Here is a 24,838-nt window from a genome sequence, read left to right on the forward strand (position 1 = left end):
ATGGCAGAGAGGAAAGTGACTCTGGAGTCAGAGTCACTGATGGGATTCAAATCCCACCTCTAATACTTGTCATCTCTGACATTGTTTATCTGAGTGACCTCAGTCAAGTCAAGTAACCTATCTAGATCTCAGTTTCCTCATCTGTAAATGAGGGAGTTGAACTAGATGGCCTCTGAGGTACCCTTTAGTTCCATATATAGGGTTCTTCCTTACTTCTTTTCTCGAGAAGCTCCAAGAGCTGCCCATATCTAGTATAAAAATGCAAACTCCTCCTTTTGGCATTTAAAGCCCTTTGCAACTGAGTCTTCCCTATTTTTCCAGGATTAATATGTATTACTCCCCTCTATACACTCTTGCTTTCAGCCAAACTGGCCTGCATACTGATCCACATAAACAAAAGTCTATCATCTGTCTCTGTGCCTTGGCATGAATTGAACCACATGTCTGGAATGTGATTCCTTCTCACCTTTGCCTCACAGAATCCCTCTCTTCCTTCAAGCTTGGCTCAAATGCCACAGCCCACAGGAGACCTTTCCTGATCCCCACAGTTGCTCTCCTCTTGCCCCAATTAGAATTTATATTGAATTTACTTTGTACATATTTTCATTTATACTTATGTGTACAAGTTCTTTCTCCCCAGTAGACTATGAGCTCCTACCCCTGAGGGCAGTGACTTTTTCTAGTCTTTCTACCCCCAGTGCTTACTTAGCACATAAGATGCTTAAAAAATGTTTGTTGAATGAATACATTGTAGAGAGAAACATTTCAATTGCTGGCAAATATGCATCATTAGTAATAATCATGTTAATTAATATTACTTGGCATTTCTAAAATGCAGAAAGTCTTAAACTCCTACAGACACATAAGAAATTCTTTGGTTGAAATCCACAATCTCAGAATTTCAAAAAGTAAATATGAAACATTTATATTACAATGTTTCCTTTTTCTCACCATTTTAAAAATAAAATCTGAGTTGATGTATAAGTCTGTCACTGTTTGATTATTTGAACACATACAAACTTACTTAGCATCTGTTCCCTAGAAATATGATGGATAATTTAGTATCATCTGGCTTATCCCCCACCCTAAAAGACAGTAATGATGAAGCTCTTGGATGACTTGTGTTTGAGCTCTTTGCTAAGACAACATAGCCCTAAAATTACCATCTGATGCAATTTCATGACAGGAATAAGAGTGTAACACAGCCACAGTCCTGCTCAATTATGTTAGCTTCCAAGCTGTATGCTTACCCAACTATTGCTATTTTAATCAGGCTGTTAACCTCCACCGTTCTCACCACTCATTGGTATACATTTTAATTTTCATAAGGTTCTGCCACTACACACAGGGAAAGGAAAATGCATTCGATAAAGTGTTAGAGGGATAAATTTTGACAGAGAAATGGATTCTTATGAGCTTTTTGTTGACTCTCTCACTTTTGTGTATGACAGTGAACAGAGAAGCTCATTAACTTGTGCTTCTAAAAATTTATGCATATTTAGGCTCTGCCTTAACCTCACACCTGAATCACAAATATAACTTGGTTTAACCGTGTGACTCAATGATCCATAATGACAATTCAATTCAATTCAAAAATCATTATTTATTCTTAACTAGACAAAGAACTGAGCTAGGCACTGGGAACACAGAAAGATACAAGATAGCTCCTGCTTTTAAGGAAACTACAATCTACTATTAGGGATGAAGGAAAGAGACATAAACAAATAACCATAATACTCTGGAGAACAGAACAGGTGAAAATCTCTACTTCTCTTTAGGGAGCCACCATTCTTAAAGTCATGTCACCCAGGTTTTCAATCTTGGAGTCATCCTTGACTATTTACTCTCCTTACCCCTAACCCCTAATTCAAGTCTTGTTAATTCTACCTCCAATCAAGATAAAAATCCCTGTTTTATAAAGCTCCATAAAATCATGTTTCTTTCCTCTTTCCTCTCAAAATCATTTGCATCTGTCTCCTTCTCTCTAGTCATACCACAAATTCCCTAGTTCAGACCCCAGTCAGTTCTCACCTGGCTGTCCTAACAAATCTACCTACGGAGTCTCTTCCCTCTCCATTCCCCACACAGGTGCCAAATGAATATTCTGAAACAGTAGGTCTGGTTACATCATCTCCCTACTCAAGAAGCTCCAATGGCTCCCCATTGCCTTGAAGAGGTAATATAGGAGGTAAAATATCAACTCCTATGTTTTGGATTTGCAAGCTTGTTCCAGCCTATCCTTCCAGGACAATCATACATTATTACCCTTCATATATCACGTTCCATCCAAACTGGCCTATTTGCTATTTACTACATATACATATATACACACACATATACATATATACACATATATATACACACACATATACATATACACATATATACACACATATATACATATACATACATATATAGACACACATACATCTACATACACATACATATACACATATATATGTATACATATATACCATATATGTGTGCATATACATATATACACATACACACATATACATGTACATGTATACATATATACATATACATGTACATGTATGCACATATACATGCATATGCATGTGTGCACATATACATGTGTACATATATGCACATGCATATACATATGTACATATACACGTATATGCATGTATACATGTATACACGTGCATATACATATATACACACATGCATGTACATATATGCATATACACATGCACATACATATATACATATACACACATATACATATACATGTATACATTTATACATGCACATACATCTATGTATATACATGTATATACACACATATATACTTATATGTGTATACATGCACATGCATATGCATGTATACACACATATACATATATAAACACATATACATATATACACATACATATACACACATATACATATACCTACCTATATACACACATACACATATACACACATATACATATATACATATATACGCATACACATACACATGCATGTATGCACACAGATACATATACATATATACACACATACACATACACACATGTATACATGCATGTGCATATGCGTATATACACATATACATATACATATATACACACATACACATGCATATATACATACATGCACATATACATGTACATATATATGCACACACGTACATGTATACACACATGCATGTACATATATACACACATGTGCATGTACCTACATATACACAAATGTACACACATACATTTGCATATATACACACATATACATATATACACACATATATATACACACACATATACATATACATATATATACAAATATATTACCATATATATTTCTACCACCTCCATGTCTTCTCCCAGTCCTCATGACTACTATGTCTGTTCCTCCTCACCTCTGCTTCTTGAAGCTCTTAGCTATCCCTTTTAGGAGCAACTCAAGTATCACCTCCAAATCTTTCCAGATTTATCCAATTGTTAGTTCCTCCAGCCCTACACTACAACTCTGAGGTTAGTACTTAGAACTCTTAATAAAGGACACACCAACACAAGTCAGTAAAGAGCCATTGACTAATAGCTATCTGGGGAATAGATGTTGATTAACAATGGATTTATTTAATTTACTGGGGTATAGTCAAAACCATCACATTATTTCCAGAAAGAAAAGAAAACTATACCTTAACTTCTATCTAATCTTACCAATGCATGGTAAAGTATATTTACTAATATATTTATTAATGATTTGGGACAGAATTTAGAAGCAAAAGAAGATAGAAATTAATCATAAGTTCATATTACTGAAGTTAACAGTATATATAATGAATAGACTTTTAGAAAATGTCAGAGTAATTAGATTAAAAAAAAAGAAAAGATATCTACATGCACAGCTATCTTGATTTGGGCTAAATGCAGAATTATCACTGAATGAAATATATATAGTTGGTAGCAGGTTCATCTTTAGACATGCACACCTTAGTGCCAAGATCCAATAACCTTTCCTTGTCTGGACAGATACCTGACCCTAATCCACCAAGGGCATAGGCAGAACGTATCATGACTGGGTAGCCAATCTTGTCTGCTGCCTTTAAAGCATCATCAATCTGAAAACAAAGAAGAAGAATTGTAAAAGTTGACCAACATCAGCAGAAAAGACAACTGTAAGAGTTTGTTTAGTTTACGTTACTAATATTTGAGGGGGTAAAGTTAAAATTGAACATGATTCAATAATATCTCCTTACCTCCTTACAATTTTTAAAACATTTCACTGGCACTTTCAAGATATTAAAAGAAACAAAGGAAAGTTTCCTTGAATAGATCCTCTTGCAGGTTTACAGAGTCCCACAACATAATAAGGTATGGAGCTGCTGTGAGCTGCTCAGTTGGAGGAAGCACCCGCACTGATATGATTTAAGTATCCACTTACGTTATGGATGATAGTAACATCAAATAACTTTTAAGATTTGAAAAGCATCTCATATACACACTACCTTATTTGATTTGCACAACACCCTTTTATCCCCGTTTGATATATGAGGAAACTGAGGCTGAGAAAGGTGAAGTGACTTGCCCTGAATCACAAACATTCAGACTTGAAGCAGGATTTGAATTCAGATCTTCTCTTCTTGAGTCTAGAACTCAATCCAATATCACACACACACACACACACACACACAGAGTAACACATTCATCTCTTGATGGTCATGTTTTTCAGTCATGGTGCATTATTAGACCACAAATGGGAATGTAACCATACACTTCCTACGTGCCTGCTTTTCATTTTGAGGAGGGGAGATATAGTTAAAACTAGTTTTAAAATAAAGAATGGATGGCAGCAGCTTCCTGAAGTATTCAACACACCTATCCTGGCAATACTCATTGATAGTTTTTCAGCCCTAAATATACATGCTATCATTTAATTTTAGCAATGTAGAATTCTACTGGTGCTCATCCTGACTGTGGGGGACTTCCTTTATCTATGTTAAGGAAGTTGAATAAAAAACTATCTCATTGATAATTTGGTTAGACTCAGAGATCAAATGCAATTAAGAAAACAGAAACTATCAGAAGGTTTACAGCAAACAAAACTTAACACTTATCAAAAATTAATAAAAGGTATAATGTTCATTTTAAAAATCTAATATATGGGTAACTCACAAAATAAAGCTTGCTTAATTGCATACCATGACCTATTTCCAAGATCAGTTTCATTCCAATATAATCATTTAAATGTCTCTGACCTTGTGAAATCTGCTATGAATTCACACATGTAGCACAAGTGAATGATTGCTACCTGTCATCTGGCAAGCAAGTGCCACACTGATTTTCAGACCAAAGAACTTGAGTTCCAGTGACACTTGTATCATTGACCTACAGAATGACCTGTAGTCTGTCACTTAATCTCTTCACTTATGTTTCTCCATCTGTAAAATTAATATAAGACCTGTACCCAATATTTCTTACACAGATGCTACTGAAAAGACATGAGTTTCTAGGAGATTGAATATATATGTGTATATAAATCTATGCATATATGCATGCATGCATTGTGCATGTACACACATACGAGTTTAACCATGATTATTGTGCACCATGAGTAGTATCCCCACAACCCCAAAATAAATAGTGGCACCATTTCCTCACCGTCTCAACTGCAAAGCTGGGAGCAATCTTTTCATTAATCTCATTCAGTTTGTCTGAGAAGAGTTGTCTGTCCTCAGTAGCCATGATAGATTCAACTGAAGTTCCCAGGACTTTTACACCATATTCTTTCAGCACTCCTCTTTTGAACAGCTCCACTCCTGCCGAAGGACCAAACACAAAGTGCTGTTTGGGGAATTTCAGATTAGCTTCTGACCTCTCCTTTAGCAAACCCAGCTATACAGTATTTTTTCCTAAAACTTAACTTCAAGAAGCCATAATGGACTTTGGTGTGATAGCCTAAAGAAAACAACACTGATTTAAGTATCCTGGGTAGATCCTAACAAAATGACAACTATCGCCATCATCTATGCAAGTGAATTTATTTAAATGGGAATAATAATACTGTTGCTCACGACAAGGACATGAGTATTGAAGTGGTAAGAGAATTTTGAGATCTAAAAATAAATTCCTCCTAAAGGTTCCAATATTATAACTCTTCTTTCCCACTGCCTCTCTGGCTTCACTCGTGAATTTATTATCTTATCATGTACAAAAGAAAAGAGTGATTCTCCATTGGAAAGCTATTCCTTTTAGAGTTTGCTCATACTAAAAGGGCTTTTTTCTGACTTTTTTCCTGGAGGTACCCAAATGTATTGCTGAGGGTGGGCCTATAAACACCTACAGAATAACCATTTGTCTTAAAGTTTGGTTCTAATTCTATTCAACTCTTAGAAAAATTCTGTATAATAAAATTTATGTCCTCAAGTTTTAGTTACAGATTATAGAGTACCTAGCAAGAGGTACATAAGTTCATCTCCTACCAAAATCTGACTTTTCCACTTTCCTGTAATCGATAGCTATGACACTTAATTTGCATACACACTTAATTTTTTTTGCATATACACTTTAATGATCACTACATTTGCCACTACATAATTAGATAATTTTATTCTGTGCTATGGTTAAAATCAATAAATGACCATTCACTAGCACAGTTGAATAGGAGGGAGTCTGTAGTCATAATATCATGGGCTTTTGTAAGACTTTGAGATTTTAATTAACCCATTTCCAGCATTTCAAAGCAAACTCTCATTCTACCTCCCTACTCTCTTTATCACTACCACTTACTCACCCCTTAAGTAATCCGAGATAAATGTCTATATTGCTTAAAGATAGTCAATAAGCTTGGGTTGTAGTTTTCCACTAAGCTATCATATATAGGCTTTGCTAGGCAATTTAGGCCTGCCTGGAGATTGTAAAACCAATCAATCAAAAAGTATTTATTAAGTGCCTATTATGTGCCAGGCACTGTTCTAGGTTTTGGGGATACAAATACAATGAATCAAACAATCTCAACTCCTAGGGAATTTTTACATTCTAAAATATTTAAGCATGGGTTTTAAGAGTGGCAGACTTGGGTTGTATCTATTTATCTGTGTCCATTTTATATCCCTATACTAGAATGTAACCTGCTTGAGTAGAAGGACTATTTTGTTTTTGTCTTTATATCCCCAGGGCAGATTACCTTGAATATAATAGACATTTAATAATTGGATATTGAACTGATTTGAATTAGGTTCAAATCCCAGTTATTCACTTACTACCTGCATGACCTGAGCATGCCACTAGGCCTCTCTTAGCTTCAGTTTCTGCATCTTTTAAACAAAGGAACTGAACTGGACGGTCTCTAAGATCCTATGGTCTGTTGCTAAAGCAATAGGGGACAAAGGACATAAAACCTGGTCAAATCTCAGATTATTCTTTATTCCTCTCCTAAAATTCCCAGTGGTAGCTGTGAAGAACAAAAGGAAGATCAAGTAAAGTAGTTTCCTACTTTATAGAAAGAAGGGAGCAGTGGGATTTCAAACAAAGAAAAAGGAGCAACTAGAAATCCATTTACCTTCCCTCCAGAAGACTAAGCATTCAGTGGGACGCACTAAACTTCCCATATTCTCTCTTTGTTTCTTTATGAAATGGGCCCAGTAACAGTTATCATCTCCATTTAAAAATATATTTTCTACTTCTTATAAGAAAATTATCACAAAAATATAGACTACAGCTGTTCATGGTTCAACCTCTAAGACACATTGTCTGTTATGTAGCAGACAAAACCCTACTAGCTCAAAAAAACAATAGCTTCAAAGAACTCACCACAGTTGAGAGCTGTCTGGCCACCCATACCCAGAATCAACCCATCTGGTCTTTCGGCTTTTATAACCTCTGTAACAAACTGAGGAGTGATAGGAAGAAAGTAGACAGTATCAGCTTGCTTTAAGCCCACTTCATTGGTCTGGACAGAAGCAATGTTGGGGTTCATCAAGACAGTTTTCACATTTTCCTCCTGAAAAATAAAAGCTAATTTAAAACTCTGAATATCAGTCCTTCCTTTCATATTTCAAATCCAAAATTGCCAGAGTCCAAGAAAAAAAAAAAGAATGAGGTAGAAAATGGAACTGTGCCCAATAGCTAGGCTGTTTGCCTCTCTACTGTTTGGTAAGCCAAACCACAATGTATGTATTTTAAATGAAAGCTGATGTGCTCTCTTTTTGCCTGAGGCTCTAGGAATCTATTTCTAGTTGACCATTTTTTCCTAGGCTTTCATCCCTGCTGGTAGTGCTATAAGAAAGAACATTATACAACTGTCTATACACATCATCCAGAAAGCGAATGACCATATGGTTTTAAAGTACATACATATATGAAGATTTCCATATTCACTGTCTCATTCCTAACATCTGGAAAGACCCTCAAGACAATCCTTCACATAGGCAATGAAGGACAACATCCTTCTATGCCAGGATAGAGGGAACACTTAGCAAAGCAAGCAGTGTGGTTCTCTTTCTCTCACTCACTATATTTAAATTCTGATTTTTTTTAAATCAAACTTTTAAAATAAATGATGTGTTGAAAGAAAGGATTATATATAGTCAAAGGATCATAGGTTTATAACTATAATGGAATTTAGAGGTAATCTTGTTCCACTGCTCATTTTACAGATGAGGATGCTAAGGCCCAGACAGACAAACGACTTCCCCACCATTACAAGTTAGTAAGTAATAAATCCAGAATCAGAACCTGAGTCTTATGACACCAATTCCAGGGTTCATTATACTGCACACACGGACTGCCTCCTAGTCCTTCAAATCTTCAGTCAATCAATAAACATTAAGTGCCCACTATATGCTGGGTACTGTGCTACTCTTTAAGGATACAAAAAAAGGCAAAAGATAGTTACTACTCTCATATCCCTCTGCCTATAGAATTTCTATTAATCCTTGAAAGTCCTGCTCACATGCCACTTCCAAGTCTTTTTTCATGATTTCCCCAGTGCATCATAATTTTGCCCCCCCCAGAAAAAAACACACCTCTCAGATCTACATATCATGTTATTCAGTACTATAGTTACTTGTTTCTGTGTATGATAGGCTTTTAGACATGCAAACACCATGAAGGCAGGGATTAGATTTTAGCTAAACTTTAATACTTGATCATTGAATTTGTTGACTGGAATGCCATCCCCCTAACTAATAAGATGAAGGTGGGTTGTAACTCCTCAATTAAGATATGAAACTTGACACAGAAAAACATTAAATGCTTGGAAGACACTCCAAGAATATTAACTCATTATGAAACCATTGAATACTACAATATTATACTCTGGCTTCCATTGTAAAAGAGAAGAGAATCTTTCATCATTTTCTTGAGTTTGTCAACTTTATCCTTAACTATCTAACTACTGGAAGAGGTAGCTATGTTTCAATGGACTTAAAACATAATTCAGAAAAATGAATATAAAATGTGAATAATAATAATAATAATAATAATAGCTAACATTTATATAGCACATAATATGTGCCAGACACTGTGCTAAGTGCTTTACAATTATTATTCCATTTGATCCTCACAACAGTCTTGGAAGATAGGTGCTATTATTATCTCCATTTTACAGATGAGGAAATTGAGGCAAATTCTAAGACCTGAGTACAAATCTGACTTCAAACACCTACTAGTGGGGTGACCCTGGGCAGGCCACTTAACCTCTGTTTGCCTTAAGAGAAGGAAATGACAAACCATTCAAGTGTCTTTGCCAAGAAAACCCCATGGACAATACTGGCATGCTGTGGTCCACCGGGAAACAGAATCAGACACAAATGAATGACTGAACAATAACAACAACTTCCTGATTCCAAACCCACTGCTCTATCCATTACACCATCTAGCTGCCTACATGGGGATTGAAAGAACCTTTGAAAAGATAAATTCAGTCATGAAGGATATAATTTATGGGTTGTGTTCTACTTCTTTTTAACGGATGTCTGTTAGATTACAAAAACCTTTAGATAAAAAAATGTAAAAGACCCTTGGCACATCATGCTTGACACTTGCTAACCTCCTTTATTCCACTATAGTCCCAAGCCTACTCACCTTTCCTATAAATAGAGCTTATTTTCTATGAACTGTGTTACATCAATGCCAGGGGCAAGGTCACATTGCCTTGAAATGGTTTGATTAGGGACATAATTGTCTTCTGAAAAAAGTTTTCGGGGGGTGGAGCCAAGATGGCAGAGGGAAAGCAGTGACTGTCTTGAGCTCTCTCCCAAAGCCCTCCAAATACCTAAAAAAATGGCTCTAAACAAATTCTAAAGCAGCAGAACCCACAAAAAGACAGAGTGAAACAAATTTCCAGCCAAAGACAGCCTGGATGGTTGATCAGATAGGTATATTGTGCCGGGTGGGGAGAGGAGCGGTTTGGCGTGGGCGTGCAGGCCGCAGCGACCCTGGAACAGGCCTCAGAGGACTTAAAAGCAGGCAGCTGTGGCAGTTTCCAGACTTCTCAACCCACAAAAGCCAAAGGTGACTTAGAAGGTCAGTTGGAAAAGTCTGACTGCGGTGAGAGCGGAGCTAGGTCTCACCCACAAGTCTTGAGCATGGCCCAGGGCTGTGGCTTTTTCCTGAGCTTTCTGCCCACAGACTGAGGGGGAATCCAGTGGCTGATTAGAGAGGGATTGCAGCGATCTCTTTGCCAGTGCTAAGGCAGGAATCTCTTGCTTTACCAGTGTTTGGACCTGGCTCACAGTTCTGAGGGATGGTCCTGGGGCGAGGAGGAATGCTGGCATGGTGGAGCTTGTTGTGGCTGTGGAGAGGAAACACCTCACCCCTTATCAGACCACCTTGGAAGAACTGAAAATTTACAGGTCCCAAGAAGTACCTCTGAAAAGAGCTGTACAAACCCCCGAAGCTTGGGACAGTACACTCTTCACATTGGAAGCAGACCTTTACCTTAACAAAGAGTTTAAAACTCAAGTAATTGGCCGGGATCATGAGTAAGCAGCGCAAAAAGAGTCAGACTATATTATCTTACTTTGGTGACAAAGAAGATCAAAACATACAACCAGAAGAAGACAACAAAGCCAAAGCTCCTACATCCAAAGCCTCCAAGAAAAATATGAATCAGTCCCAGGCCTTGGAAGAGCTCAAAAGGGATTTTGAGAAGCAAATAAGAGAAGTAGAGGAAAAACTGAGAGTGATGCAAGAAAATCATGAAAAACAAGTCAACAGCCTGTTAAAGGAGACCCAAAAAAATACTGAAGAAAATAACACCTTAAAAAAATAGCCTAACTCAAATGGCAAAAGAGGTCCAAAAAGCCAATGAGGAGAAAAATGCCTTAAAAAGCAAAACTGGCCAAATGGAAAAGGAAGTCCAAAAGATTACTGAAGAAAGTACTTCCTTAAAAATTAGAATAGAACAATTGGAAGCTAGTGACTTTATGAGAAATCAAGACACTGTAAAACAAATCCAAAAGAATGAAAAATTAGAAAACAATGTGAAATATCTCATTGGAAAAACAACTGACCTGGAAAATAGATCCAGAAGAGAGAATTTTAAAATTATTGGACTATCTGAAAGCCATGATCAAAAAAAGAGTCTTGACATCATCTTTCAAGAAATTATCAAGGAAACCTGTCCTGATATTTCAGAACCAGAGGGCAAAATAGAAATTGAAAGAATCCACCGATCTCCTCCTGAAAGAGATCCCCAAAGGAAAACTCCTAGGAATATTGTAGCCAAATTCTAGAGTTCCCAGGTCAAGGAGAAAATATTACAAGCAGCTAAAAAGAAACAATTCAAGTATTGTGGAAACACAATCAGGATAACACAAGATTTAGCTGCTTCTACATTAAGGGACCGCAGGGCATGGAATATAATATTCTGGAGAGCAAAGGAGATAGGATTACAACCAAGAATCACCTACCCAGCAAAACTGAGTATAATCCTGCAGGGGGAAAAATGGTCATTCAGTGAAATAGAGGACTTTCAACCATTCTTAATGAAAAGACCAGAGTTGAATAGAAAATTTGATTTTCAAATACAAGACTCAAGTGGAACATGAAGAGGTACACAGGAAAGAGAAAATCATAAGAGACTTATTAAGGTTGAAATGTTTACATTCCTGCATGGAAAGATGATATTTGTAACTCATGAGACCTTTATCAGTATTAGGGTAGTTGGAGGGAAAAAATTATATGTATGTAGATAGATAGATAGATAGATAGATAGACAGAGGACACAGGGTGAGTTGAAGATGAAGGGGTCATATCTGGAGAATAAAATTAAGGGGTGAGAGAGGAATATACCAGGAGGAGAAAGGGAGAAGTAGAATGGGGTAAATTATCCCACAAAAAAAAATAGAAAAGAAAAGGCTCTTACAGTGGAGGGGAAATGGGGGAAGGCGAGAGGGAATGAGTGAATCTTATTCTCAAAGGATCTGACTTAAGGAGGCAATAACATACACACTCAATTGGGTGTGGAAATCTGTCTTACCCTACAGTAAAATAGAGGGGGAAGGGGACAAGAGAGTAGGGGAATGATAGAGAGGAGGGCAGATTGGGAAAGGGAATAATCAGAAGCAAATACTTCTGAGGAGGAACAGGGTCAGAAGAAAGAATAGAATAAATGGATGGGCAGGATAGGATTAAGGGAAATAGAGTTAGTTTTTCACAGCATATCTACTATGGAAGTGTTTTGCATAACTGCACATATATAACCCATATTTAGTTGCTTGCCTTATCAATGAGGGTGGGTGGGGAGGGAGGAAGGGAGAAAATTTGGAACCCAAAGTTTTAAAAACACATGTTTTAAAAAAAATGTTTTCACATGCAACTGGGAAATAAGAAATACAGGAAATGGGGTACAGAAATCCATCCTGCCCTACAGGAAAATTGAAGGGGAAGGGGATAAGAGAAGGGGGGGAGAGATAGAAGGGAGGACAGACTAGGGGAAGGGGTATTTAGAATGCATGCCATCTTGGGGTGGGGGGAGGGGTGAGATGGGGTGAAAATTTGGAACTCAAAATCTTATGGAAGTAAATGTTGAAAACAAAAAAATAAATAAAAATTACCATTAAAAAAAAAGGAAAGGAAATGGTTTGATTAGTAAAAGATCAGAACCAGCAAAGTAAATAAGATTTCCAAGGGACAAGTTAGCTAATCACTTGCCTGAGGTTGTATATACAGTGAACGTCAAATGTTTTTCTTAAGTACTGGAGGTACTAAGGAAGAGAACAGAAGGAAAACACAGAAAAGGTCTCCCAGGGTCAGTCAGAATTCAGTTGGCCACTTGATAATAAAAGGGCCTTGTCTTGGTCTTCAAGTCATCCTCAACAAATACAGTTCTTCAAAGGCTAAGGAAAACTTCGAAAATCTTGTTTGGGATAGGAAGATTAAAGATCATATATGACCACCCTCAGTAACAGCCTAATGGAGTAACTGCCTTGTGGAGTTGAGTGCCTGCCTTCAAAGCAAGAAGGATCTACTTTGCCTCTGTATCCTCAAGGAATATGCTATATTTCCATAAAGTAAAGGAATTAGATTATCCAAAACCAGACTTTTGGAGAGCAAATATATAATAACTTCAAAATGGAACCCTGGTTTTAGGATTGGTATCTTGCTAGGTGCTGCAATGACTAAGAGGGGCTGCTAGTGGGAGGAAGAAAAGTTCCCCCTTCAGCTAGTGCTAAAAATACAATATTATGTGTCTGACAAGCCACAGAGACTAAATATACATGAATATATAGATTAGAAGTTGGTGCTGTAATCAAATAAAAGTTACAAGAAAGGTAACCTTACAGAAACATACTTATTTGGGAACAAGGACCATTCAACTGCATCTCCAAGTGAAAGGTTGGGAGATGCTCTTCTCCTAGTTCTGTGAAGTTTTCTTTCCTCCTCTTATTTCTACAGAACTTAGGAAAAACATTGAAATTTTGCTGCATAGTAAGCTTTTATAAACTGATCAACTAAGTTGGCCTTCCTTGGGAATCTTTACTTCCCTTGCTAGTTCTGCTCTTGGTGCTAATCAGTCCATCCAGAGGGAGTGCTTGCTCTTTGTGACCTTTTCTTTCTTAATGATATGCATAATTTTTATTGTGCCACATGGTAATTAGGCACAAATGGCAAGAAGTTCATATCAATGACTATAATTGTTGTTGCTATCACATAGCCAACCCAAGCAATTTCTAGGGTCAGCTAGGCAAAGGGGAAAGGGAAACTGAACAGAACAGAAAACCTCTCTAAGGTTTTTCTGAAGACCCTTGAATCTGTAATACAGAGTAATCCAGATGGCTTGGCTTCTTTATTTCTATGGCAAGGAGCACGCCCTTCTAAAAAGTCATTGAGAGTCAGAATATGTCAGATAATAATTCAAACATCAACTTGACCTAAAGTGGGGTAGCAACCTACCCTCTATTATGAGAGCTTAACCCTGTTTCACTTGTCTCAAAAACCCAACAAAGGTGCCTTTTTCCTGCCTTCATATGTCTATCCATGTTCTCTACCCTTATCCTACCCAGGAAGAGGCAAGGAAGAGAGCCTTAATCAAGAGAGTGACTAGCTGGCTCTTCAGTGAATGATACAGAAAACTGGAATTTTTCTTAAGGACAGTGCAGATTCATTATGAACAGCAAACAGAAGATAGGCCTATGGCTATTTTTGCCTTAATCAGCCAGATCCAAATTTAGCAGGAACTAAATCGGGTTTGGGCCTGTGCATCTTCCAGGGGGCCAAATTCCTTAGAGAAAACCCTGCTTTCAGACCTCTTTCTCCTTCAATGCATCTTGAAAGATTTAGAGGTCATGATGGAATTACATAAATAAAAGAGTGAACAGGGGACACAACTCCAGTTCTGTGAAAAAGTCCCTCTTGCTGAAGTTCTTCAATGTAAGGAGTATAATTTGCGGTATAAGACAAGTTAAAGAATAATGGAAAATAATTTTAGTTCCCAGGCAAAATCAACAACTTTTTTTCTAAACATAAAGGTTTCAAAAGGAGACATAATTTATTATGGCTTTTGAAATAGCTCTAAGTCTCTGAAATATAAAACATAGAAGAAACAAGTTAGAAAACAATTATAAATTACTTCGTAACAATTATGTTGTCATAAATTTTAAATAATGAAGCACTAATCAGACTCATTCAAGGACACAAACTAGTGTTGATGAAGCACAATATTCTCTCACCTTCATGGCTTTTACAGCTTGAGATCCTGAGTAATCAAATTCGCCTGCCTGGCCAATGGACAGACCTCCAGATCCCAGGATAAGGACTTTGGAAACCTTTTTTAAAAAGATAATTATTGTTATCAGTTAGTTGCATATGAAGGATGGTGAACAAAGGGAAGAGAATCCAGTTATTTTCATTCATTCAGCTTACTAAACTGAGAAAAAAATTTAAGATACATAAATTCATCTATCTTCCAATTCATTGTAGACCCAAGAGTTTAAGTCATTTCCTTAACAAAAATTTAGTTTAAAGTGACTCATATTTTATACAAATTATTTATACCCTCTAGCCTTTAATCCATTGTTTCTTATTACATTGATAAAAGAATCACATAGGAAACTATGTATTTAAATACATAAGACACCAATATTGTATTATATTATTACTTCTCTATTTGCTTTTTAGATATAGAGATATCAAGTTATTAAATTTATGACACTGATGAAGACAATATTTCATAGCAGAAGTCTTTCACCTACCATTCTTCACAGTATCTGAGTCAAACTCTATCTCAAATATCTGTACTTCTGGGGCTTATTAGGTAGTATGGGAATGTAAAAAACTCTAAATCCTACTCTCCACTAAGGGCTTTTACTTGCATGTACTCAACCACTTGGGTTGGGATGAAAAAATGACTTTTAATGTTAATATGAAATAAGAGAATTCTAATAAACATCATCAGAAACAAATAAAACTCTTCGGTTGAAATTTTTATTCTTTATGATTTTGCAATTACTCTTCATACTCTTCATTTCAAAATCGTTATTCTGTGATGAAAATCCATACAATAAAAACTAAAAATAAGTACATATATACTGACCTCAATTCTAGATGCTACTAGTGTAGGCTTGGGTAGAACTGATGTAACAGTGTTTCCTTTCCCCTTCTTTATCAGTGACAAAAAAGAATCAAATAGGTACTGTAAAATAAAATAAGCAAATAGTTAAGAGATTTCAAAATTATCTTATTTTTTTCAAATATTACAACAAAAACATACCTCAATGTTCTACCACCCCACTAATGTCACAGTGAAAATCAGTTTCTCAAAATCTATGAACATTCAAAATAATGCCTTCTGAGTACAGATGGGAGTTCTTAATTTCTTCATTTTTTCTACTCCTTCAAACTCAACTCTTTGACACAAAGATTTCAGTTCTTTCCCTTGTTCACTCTGAAGTTACTGTTGCCTACAAGGTGTGTGTAGGGAGAGTGGGGGGAAATCTGTATATATTTTTATTTCTAACAACTCAAAGAACTAGAGAATTTATTTTCTCAAACTTAACCAGAAACTTTATTTCTTTACAAGAAACTAGAAACTTTACTTTTACTAAATAGGAAAAGTTTCAGTCCCAGTCCTTAATTTACTAAACATTTGGAAGAACTAAAATGTACATGTATAGGGAAGGTTGGTGTGCATCCTAAATACAATGTTCTCAATTATTAATTGAGATAAATCTACTAGAAGGACATTTTCAAATTTAAGGTTGCATATAATAGCACATGGTGGATTAGATAGGGAAGAATAACAGTTACAATTTAAGCTCTACTTTGTTTAGGTATAAGTTAGGCAGTCAATATAATTCAATTCAGTTCAACAAGTATCTGCTATCTTCAAGGCACTAGGATTACAAAGACAAAAACAATAGTCACCACCCTTAAGGAGTTTACTTTCTATATGTCACCTACTAATGATAATATGCATTTCCAGCAAATATTGAGGCAAAAGATTAATGCTAATGCCACAAAAGGCAATGCAAAGGGAATAGTTCGTGAAGAGGACCAAGGATTTCTCAGGCCCTTCCTCATTTCACAAAATTTCCCTTCTGAATACAATATTCCAGTTGACGTTGAAGAAGAATGGTCAGTGCAAAAAAAAAAAAAAAACCATACCATGACACAAGGGAAAGTCCAATTTCCCAGGTATCTCTCCTTAATGCCTAGAGAACTTCTTTCAAGCAAAAGATCTTCCTTGTGCATTTAACTAACAATGTACAAAAGTAATAACATTTAAATTAAAAACAAATCTCCTCTAAGCATTCCTTATGGTTCTTTTCTTAAAATGACTGAATACTATTTATGTGCACACATGCCGTCTTTCCTTCCCAACACCCTCAATACCCTAACTTCTCCTGCTGCTGCTTATTCATCCTCAGTGGCTACACAACCAGTTGCCATAGGGATTTTTGTGAAGTCACAGATGGGGGATTAAAATTTCATTTCAGTTATGAGAACAAGAGAGAGCAAGAGGGAATTTATTAGCATAGCCCAACAATTGTAAACTTGAGAACTGAAATGTATTGGAATGATAATGGATTTATACAAAAATAGCATCTGGTTTCCTAAGGACTTTCCCAATTTTTTTTTCAAAAAAGAAAACTTCCTCTATGACAGTCAAAAAGAAATTTTAATACTAAACTTGTTAACCAAACATTTCCCAAATAACTACACAAAGGCCTGGATGGTTGTTCTGGTTTCTTTCTATTTCTTATAAATGTTCAGTAATAAAAATCTATTTACTTAACAGAAATTATCCTTCTGACATACCTCTGTGTCTGTTGGCCCTGGACTGACTTCTGGGTGGAACTGGACGGTGAAGATTGGTTTGCTCTCATGCATAATTCCCTGAAAGAACAAGAAGAAGGAAAAATCAAGCTTTGGTAATGGTTTTTACTGGTATAACAAAGTTCAAATAGGAAACTTAGAGGAACACTGCTCAAGAGACCTTTCTAAACTAATAGATAGTACTATTTAACATCTGAACATCTTAGGAACAGGAATGCAGAAAATATTGGTCCTGACAGATGACAAATGGAGACAGAATTATTATGGGTAGTTGGCCTTCGAAGCATTCTGATCTGGTCTAGAGTCCACTGGTCATCTTTAAGAAGATATTTTGATCTGTGGTTTTATCAACCCAGGACTAAGTTGCTTCCTAAAGTTTTTATCAGATGACCCACTATAAGGACAAAAACTCGGGGCCTCCTTGAGTCCAAAGTGGGTCTTATATAAGTGACCAGGTCATCCTAAACCTTCATCCCTTAATGATGGGTCAGAACTAGACTGAACTCCTATTGTATACTGAACACCAATGTTACTCCTTAATCAATGCTATGAGCACAGTGACACCTCAGGCATAGGGATGCCAAAGGCATCAACTGACGATAAAAAGTAAAAAGAAAATACCTTTTAACAAGCAGCTAACTGTGCCAAATGACCTATAAAATTGTTCCTAAAAAGAGAGCACGTTTGTACAAGCAGGGGCATATATAAACGGAATAGCAGGGTAATATAAGCCCCCTGCTTCTCATCGCTTCCAAGAAAGATTTAAAGAAAGTGCTTACTTCATTTGTTTGATCATTGACATTCATGAACAGTGGTTTCCAGCCAGCAGGGAGGCTGCTGCTGTCCAGTGCATATCCATGGTTCTGAGCAGTAATAAAGGCCTGTCTATTTGTGATATTCAACACTGGCTGGTTCTGCCCTCTAAAAATCAAAGGAGAAAAATAAATGAGAAAAAAAGATGAAGCAAGTGTAGAAATGCTTTAGTCAATAAGGTCGTCAATAGGAAGTAACCAAGAAACTTTTGGTTTCAGTTGCTCTCAAGAGGAGTCACAAATTGTTAATCCCATCCAGGCATTTTACCAACAAAAATCAATACTGGACGCCTGGTGTGGTGCTTAACTTCTTTAATTGGACTTAGAGAAGGGAGAATTGCACTCTAGATGATGCGGTTTAAAGTTATTCTCTGACTTTACAGAAACTGACAAACATGTTAAGCTATTTACTCAAAGGCTTCAAAAAAATTCACAAAGCAAGTATTAAGAGTTTTAAGAGGAAATAAAGAGAAAGCTACCAAGTACATGAAATAGTTGTGGATAATTCTGTGGAAGGAAGGAAGGAAGGAAGGAAAGAAGGAAGGAAGGAAGGAAGGAAGGAAGGAAGGAAGGAAGGAAGGAAGGAAGGAAGGAAGGAAGGTAGTGACCTTAGGAAGGAAGGGACCTTAGGCCAGTACCCTCATTTCACATATGAGGGAGCTTGAGGTCCAGGGAAGTTAAATAACTTTCCTGAGATCATGTAGGTAAGAAGTATCAGAGGCTAGATTTGAACTGAGATCCTCTGATTACAAACCCCATGATCTGGCCACTGTACCATATTACTGTTGATTAAATTAATATAATTTGGGGGAAAGTATATAAGGAACCACCAACTCAAGTTTCTCAGTTTTTTTTTCATTTTAAAATGTTGCTAATATCCTGAATTCAAAGCAAATTTTCCAAAGAATATCATAGAACTATCATGAATGGTAATGACATTAACACTGTTGTTGTCATTACTATTCATTACTGTTACCATACTATTATAAGAACTATTAATTATTGTCATTACTCTATTTTATACATATATTATCTCATTTGAGTTAGGTTCTATAGCTATTATTATCCTCACTTTACACGTGAGGAAACAGGGATTGAAGAAAAGGCTCAGAAGACCTCATCTGAGTGCCAGTCTTATCACTTCCCCCATTAATATGTAAGTGCAGGGGTCATTTTTGTGTTTTTATCTTTCTTTGCACCACAACCACTCAGCCTAGTACCTGGCACATCAGGATAGGCACTAGACCTCTAATTTCATTTGCAAAGGGAATTCCCAGGTGAGTAAACTCCCTCTACTACTGCAAGGTACAACCTTCTCTTCAACTTACAGTCTTAGGGAGTTGTTCAAAGCACTGAAAAGCTAAGTGACTTGCCCAGGGTTACTATGTGTCAAAGACGAGAGGTGAACTCAGGCCTTGCTAGTTTCAAGGTCAGCTCTTCACTCATTACATCGTGCTGCCCCTGTCTCAGACCTGGCACAGAGTAAGCACTTATTAAATGTTTGTTGATTGATGGACAGATTGATAGAATGATTAATTGCATGACTTTGAAGAAATCACTTTTCCTCTGGGATTCAGGTTTCTCATCTGTAAAGCATAGGATTAAGAAAGACAGTAACCTTTCCAGCTCTCAATATTTCATAATCCTAGGTTGGATTGATCTGGCCATTTATAGATAACAGCACTTTTACGAAACTAGACTATTATTTACATTTTACATCATTGCCTTCCTTGTTTGAAAAGCAGAATTACTGGCTATGCCACTATCTCTAACCATTAAGAACTTGTTTAATTTCAGAAGTAGATACAAATGACAGCAAAGGTATCTTTGAGGAAAGGCTTTCTTTCCATGCACAAAATACATGACCTTGGATATTCAGTCAGAGGTTGTAATGTGTAGAACGGCAGCAGATGCTGTAGGTGACGTTAGCTCCGCTGCGCACACCAGTATGCATTATAACAGGAGGAGCCATGGAACATTATAGCCATCTATGTGTAATGCCCAAAGTGTTGTGTGGCAGGCTTTCTGAAGGTGTCCTGCCTAGCTCTCCATAGGACTTGGGTGGCTAACATGACTAAATCAAAAATGGAAAAAAGTTGTCCCTAGTCCCTTCTTTGTTTTGAGACAGCTCTTGCCTACCTGTTGGCCATGGCCATTTTGTAGGTCTTGCCTCCAGCTGCTAATCCTGTTATTAAATTCCCTGTACTAATTCCAAACACAGGCTCTTTACGATCACTCTCCAAGACCTGTAAAGGAAAGACTGTTATTAGTTCCACATATTGATAACTCAGAAAGGGCACTAATAGTAAAGCTTTTCTTCTCTATCAGTATAGGATGAACCCAATTACATGGAATGGCATTTCAACTAATTGGGCAAAACCTCTGGTTAACTGAAGGACAGTAGATACCCTTAACAAGTGACACTTTTCAAAGACTCAGAAAGCAGTAAAATACATCAACACTAAAACTAAACCAAGCATAGTTTAATCCTTCTTGATAGATGCTTTAAGATCTTATACTACCGTGAGGAAGGGAAAATGCCATCTCCACAAGCATTTTCTCAAGAATCATTTTCCCAAAGTCAGAAAATGAAGAATGAATATGCTAGAAAAGGGACCTAAAGGCCTGAATTTACAAACTAACTGCCTATTTTAAGCATTAGATTTCCTGTCCTGCATAACTTTCTAAAGAATAAGGTCATCTTCATGAATGTGAATTATCTTGTTCTAACACTGCAGATATAGAGGGTAGATGTATATTGGGTAGATGAAAATTGGGTATCATCGTCCCGATCCTATGGAATGGCCTGAAAGTTGCTTTTTTTGGCCTGAGGAACAGGTTCCATTATCTCCGGCACTCTCTCTCCTACTTGTTTTCCCAGTAGAATAATTTATCTTTGCTGCCTCTGAGAGACACAAAGAATGTTTACATTGAAACAAATAATTTTTTTTAAAAACCCTCCAATGTTAAAGGAAATTCTTCATAGCACTCTCACCACAAATGACCCTCTATCTACCAACCTACACACAAACTCCATGCACACTGTACCTTCTTGACATTCTGAATTAGAGGCTGTGCAAGAGCTGGGTTTCCAGGCCCTCCAGCTATTAAAAGTCCATCATATTCCATCTTGGTGAAATCATGATTCCAAGGAACTAAATGTACTTCAGCTCCTCTCTAGAAAAAGAAACATAAATGTTGAAAACTATCTTTACATGTAATTGGAAACAATTAATACTATTAAGTGAGAAGAAATAAAAAAGAGCAAAAGAAAAAGAAACATGAGATAAATAATGAGGAAGGGTTGTTTGGAATATATATATAGTGAGATAGCTGTGTAACCCTGGACAAGGCCTTTTTCAGGCTCAGTTTCCTCATCTGGAAAATGGGGATAAAAATAGCACCTACTTCACAGGGTTGTTGTAAGGATCAAAAAGGATAAATGTAAAGTGCTTTGCAAACCTTAAAGCATTATACTGTCATCATTATTATTGTTACCTAACCACTCTCCTGAAAAAAAAAAATATCAAGTCCACAATTCAAATAACAAGGAGCTTTGTTTTGCCAAATAAGAAATTCTTTCAGAAGGTCATTGTATTTTATGTGATTCAAATAGTGCCATTTAGATAACAGAAAACTGAGAATATACTCCATTCAAGTTGGCTCTTACAAAGCAAAAAATACACCTTTTTATAGATTTAAGAAGTGGTATGTATACAAAAACTCCATAATTAAGATCATACTACACACAGGATATATTTATTATCCAGAATCAAAGAGGGTTAAGAAATAAATGAGAAATGTTTTTTCTGTATAGTTCATGCTGGCCTGCCCCTGACCTTCCTTAACATTACCCTGTGGGTACCTTTTCTTCATTACCTGTTAATCAACTTTCTTCCCCAGCGTCTGACTACATTTTCTATGAAATGATGATTAATTTTGTCAGACTGATTTTGGATATGAGAATATAAATTCTTTTACATCAAAATAGATACAAAGTACATATTCACTGTTAAGTATATCCCAAGGTTAATAATGGGCTGTCAATAATTTGAGATGTTTTGGAATTAGTCTTTGGACAACGCTAATCTTGAGAAAGGAAAGGGGAAGGGGAAATTCTGTCATCAAAGTAAATTGTTTCCTCAGGGAAAAATAATAACCACAGAATGCCTCAAAAGGAAAAAAAAATACCACCCTCTAAGGAATTTGCAAGGATTGCCTGAATTTGTTAAGTCAAAATTAATATGAAGAACTTTTATTAAGCCTGTGCTATCTCAAGACACAGTAACAGTAGAAGCACCAGGTCAGGGCATGCAAAGACTAGGCATATATAATGCAATCAAGGGCTTTCTCCAGTTCTTTGGTGCCCACCTGGCATATCCCAGAGCATCATGGAATGGGACAGAAAGCATCCATTCTCTTTTCAGTAAAGAAGAACAGGTATTCAATTGCTTTTTCTGTGCTGAGAGCTAGAGAGTTCTTTGACATCTAATAAGTAGGATTATAGGATCATATCTAGTCCAATTCCCTCATTTGAAACATGAGGATATTGAAGCCCAGAGAGGGAAAGGGACTTGCCCACGTTCAAAGAGACAATGAGTGAAGGAGTCTCTCCCATCCTTTGACTCCTTATCCAGGACTTTTTCTATTCTGTCTCCAGCACAATTAAAATGAAAAGGTTTTCCCTTAGTGAACCAAACAGCCAAGGGAAACCTACTACCCCCAGAAGCATCCTCCAATGACCAAGGCAACAATTCTGTGGTTGTCTTCAACCAAGCATCAAAAAACTCCCAAAAAAAGCAAAATATGAGAAATCCTCACTCCAAAGAAAACAGTGAGGATGGGAATGACTTACCTTCACTAGTAAACGGATTACATTCTGCTTTATTCCACAGTCTACAGCAACCACTCTAACAGGATTCCCTTTGCCATACACCTTGACATCCTGCATTTTGAAATCAAGAGAGTTAGAGGGACGCTACTATTGTGAGTGACACACCAATATCATAAACGCATTTGGGGATGTTTTGCACTTAGACTGGTGGCAGATTGATTGCTAACTACTGGGGAGTGACTGGCAGTTAACAATCAATTTGCAAGAAAGGCTCAGCAAGTGCCACAGATTGAATCTTTTTTATGAAATTTTTTAAAATGTACTTTGCTGTTTTATATATACTGTTGATTACAGTAATAACAATGATCCCTAAGAACTTGGTTGTTTCCATAGTTAACGACCATCTTTCCCATGTTTTGCCTCATTAACAGCTAGCGGCAATGGAATTTTCAAGTATTATTGTCTGATTCAGCACTAGACAGATGCGGTAATAGATACATCATGCCTTAAACACCACTTGATTCTCAGCTTGCAATAAAGATAGGATGTGGCAGAGCTGAGTGACTGTGTAATAAGTCTATGCAAAGATTCTGAAGTATTAAAAAATCAGTATGAGATGACTAGCCTGGTATAGACCAGTGGTCCCCCTAGGTTGTTTTGGAAAAACTCTGTGTTTAGAGGTCAGATTTCATAATGGGGTATCAAAGCACTTCATAGTCATTAACTCAACTTTAAGTACCACTTTGACATTAGGGAAAAACAATCTGACCACAACCCAAAGTCACAAAATGGCAGAAATGGACAGAGGACATAGGGGTCTGAACTTCTCAATTTAATTCTTACTTTTAGCATTAAACTTCTTCGACCTTTCCCGAGAGTTTTTCACAACTTTCTAAATGATAACCATCTTTTAGTTGTGTGACAGGATGAAAGCTGAAATCTACTTGGCTGAAAAAGGCTTTCTACCTTTAGAGGAATTTTTAAAAGTTAAGATGTTTATATGAAATCATAGACATTGGATATTAGAACTAGACAGGACAACTAATTATACGTTAATAGATCTATAATTTGGGCAGCTAGATGGCACAGTACATAGAGTGCTAATCCTGAAGTCAGGAAGATGAGTTCAAATCTGACCTCAGACACTTACTATCTTTGTAACCCTGAGTAAGTCACTTAACCATGTTTGCCTCCATTTACTCATCCATAAAAGATGGAGAAGTAAAGGGAAAACCAATCCAGGATCTTTGTCTCAAAAATTTCAAATGGGGTCATGAAGAGTCAGACACAACTGAAACAACCAAATAACAAGAGATCTATAACTTCATTAATCTGCATATTCCATCCTATGGTACAGTTTAAAACCTATCCAAGCCAACTTATCTCTGTAACTCTTATTAATACCCTCCCATTAAGACTTTAATATAGTGGGAGAAAGGGAACGG

The 24,838-nt window shown here is 36.6% G+C and overlaps 1 protein-coding gene across 1 annotated transcript in view; it reads right to left on the minus strand.

Annotated features, from left to right (window-relative positions):
• CPS1 (carbamoyl-phosphate synthase 1) overlaps positions 1–24,838 on the minus strand; it is a 156,515-nt gene that overhangs the window by 90,990 nt on the left and 40,687 nt on the right. Inside the window, exons 8-17 of the mRNA XM_027873827.1 lie at positions 23,415–23,504; positions 21,608–21,736; positions 20,699–20,805; positions 18,527–18,668; positions 17,730–17,807; positions 16,006–16,104; positions 15,143–15,238; positions 7,779–7,968; positions 5,628–5,785; positions 3,959–4,087 (exon numbers count right to left, since the gene is read on the minus strand). Of these exons, the coding sequence (XP_027729628.1) occupies positions 3,959–4,087; positions 5,628–5,785; positions 7,779–7,968; positions 15,143–15,238; positions 16,006–16,104; positions 17,730–17,807; positions 18,527–18,668; positions 20,699–20,805; positions 21,608–21,736; positions 23,415–23,504 (1,218 nt within the window). The remainder of the gene's footprint in view (positions 1–3,958; positions 4,088–5,627; positions 5,786–7,778; positions 7,969–15,142; positions 15,239–16,005; positions 16,105–17,729; positions 17,808–18,526; positions 18,669–20,698; positions 20,806–21,607; positions 21,737–23,414; positions 23,505–24,838) is intronic.

Source organism: Vombatus ursinus, unplaced genomic scaffold (assembly GCF_900497805.2).
Source record: "Vombatus ursinus unplaced genomic scaffold, bare-nosed wombat genome assembly UNPS02014802.1, whole genome shotgun sequence".
Lineage (NCBI taxonomy): Eukaryota > Metazoa > Chordata > Mammalia > Diprotodontia > Vombatidae > Vombatus > Vombatus ursinus.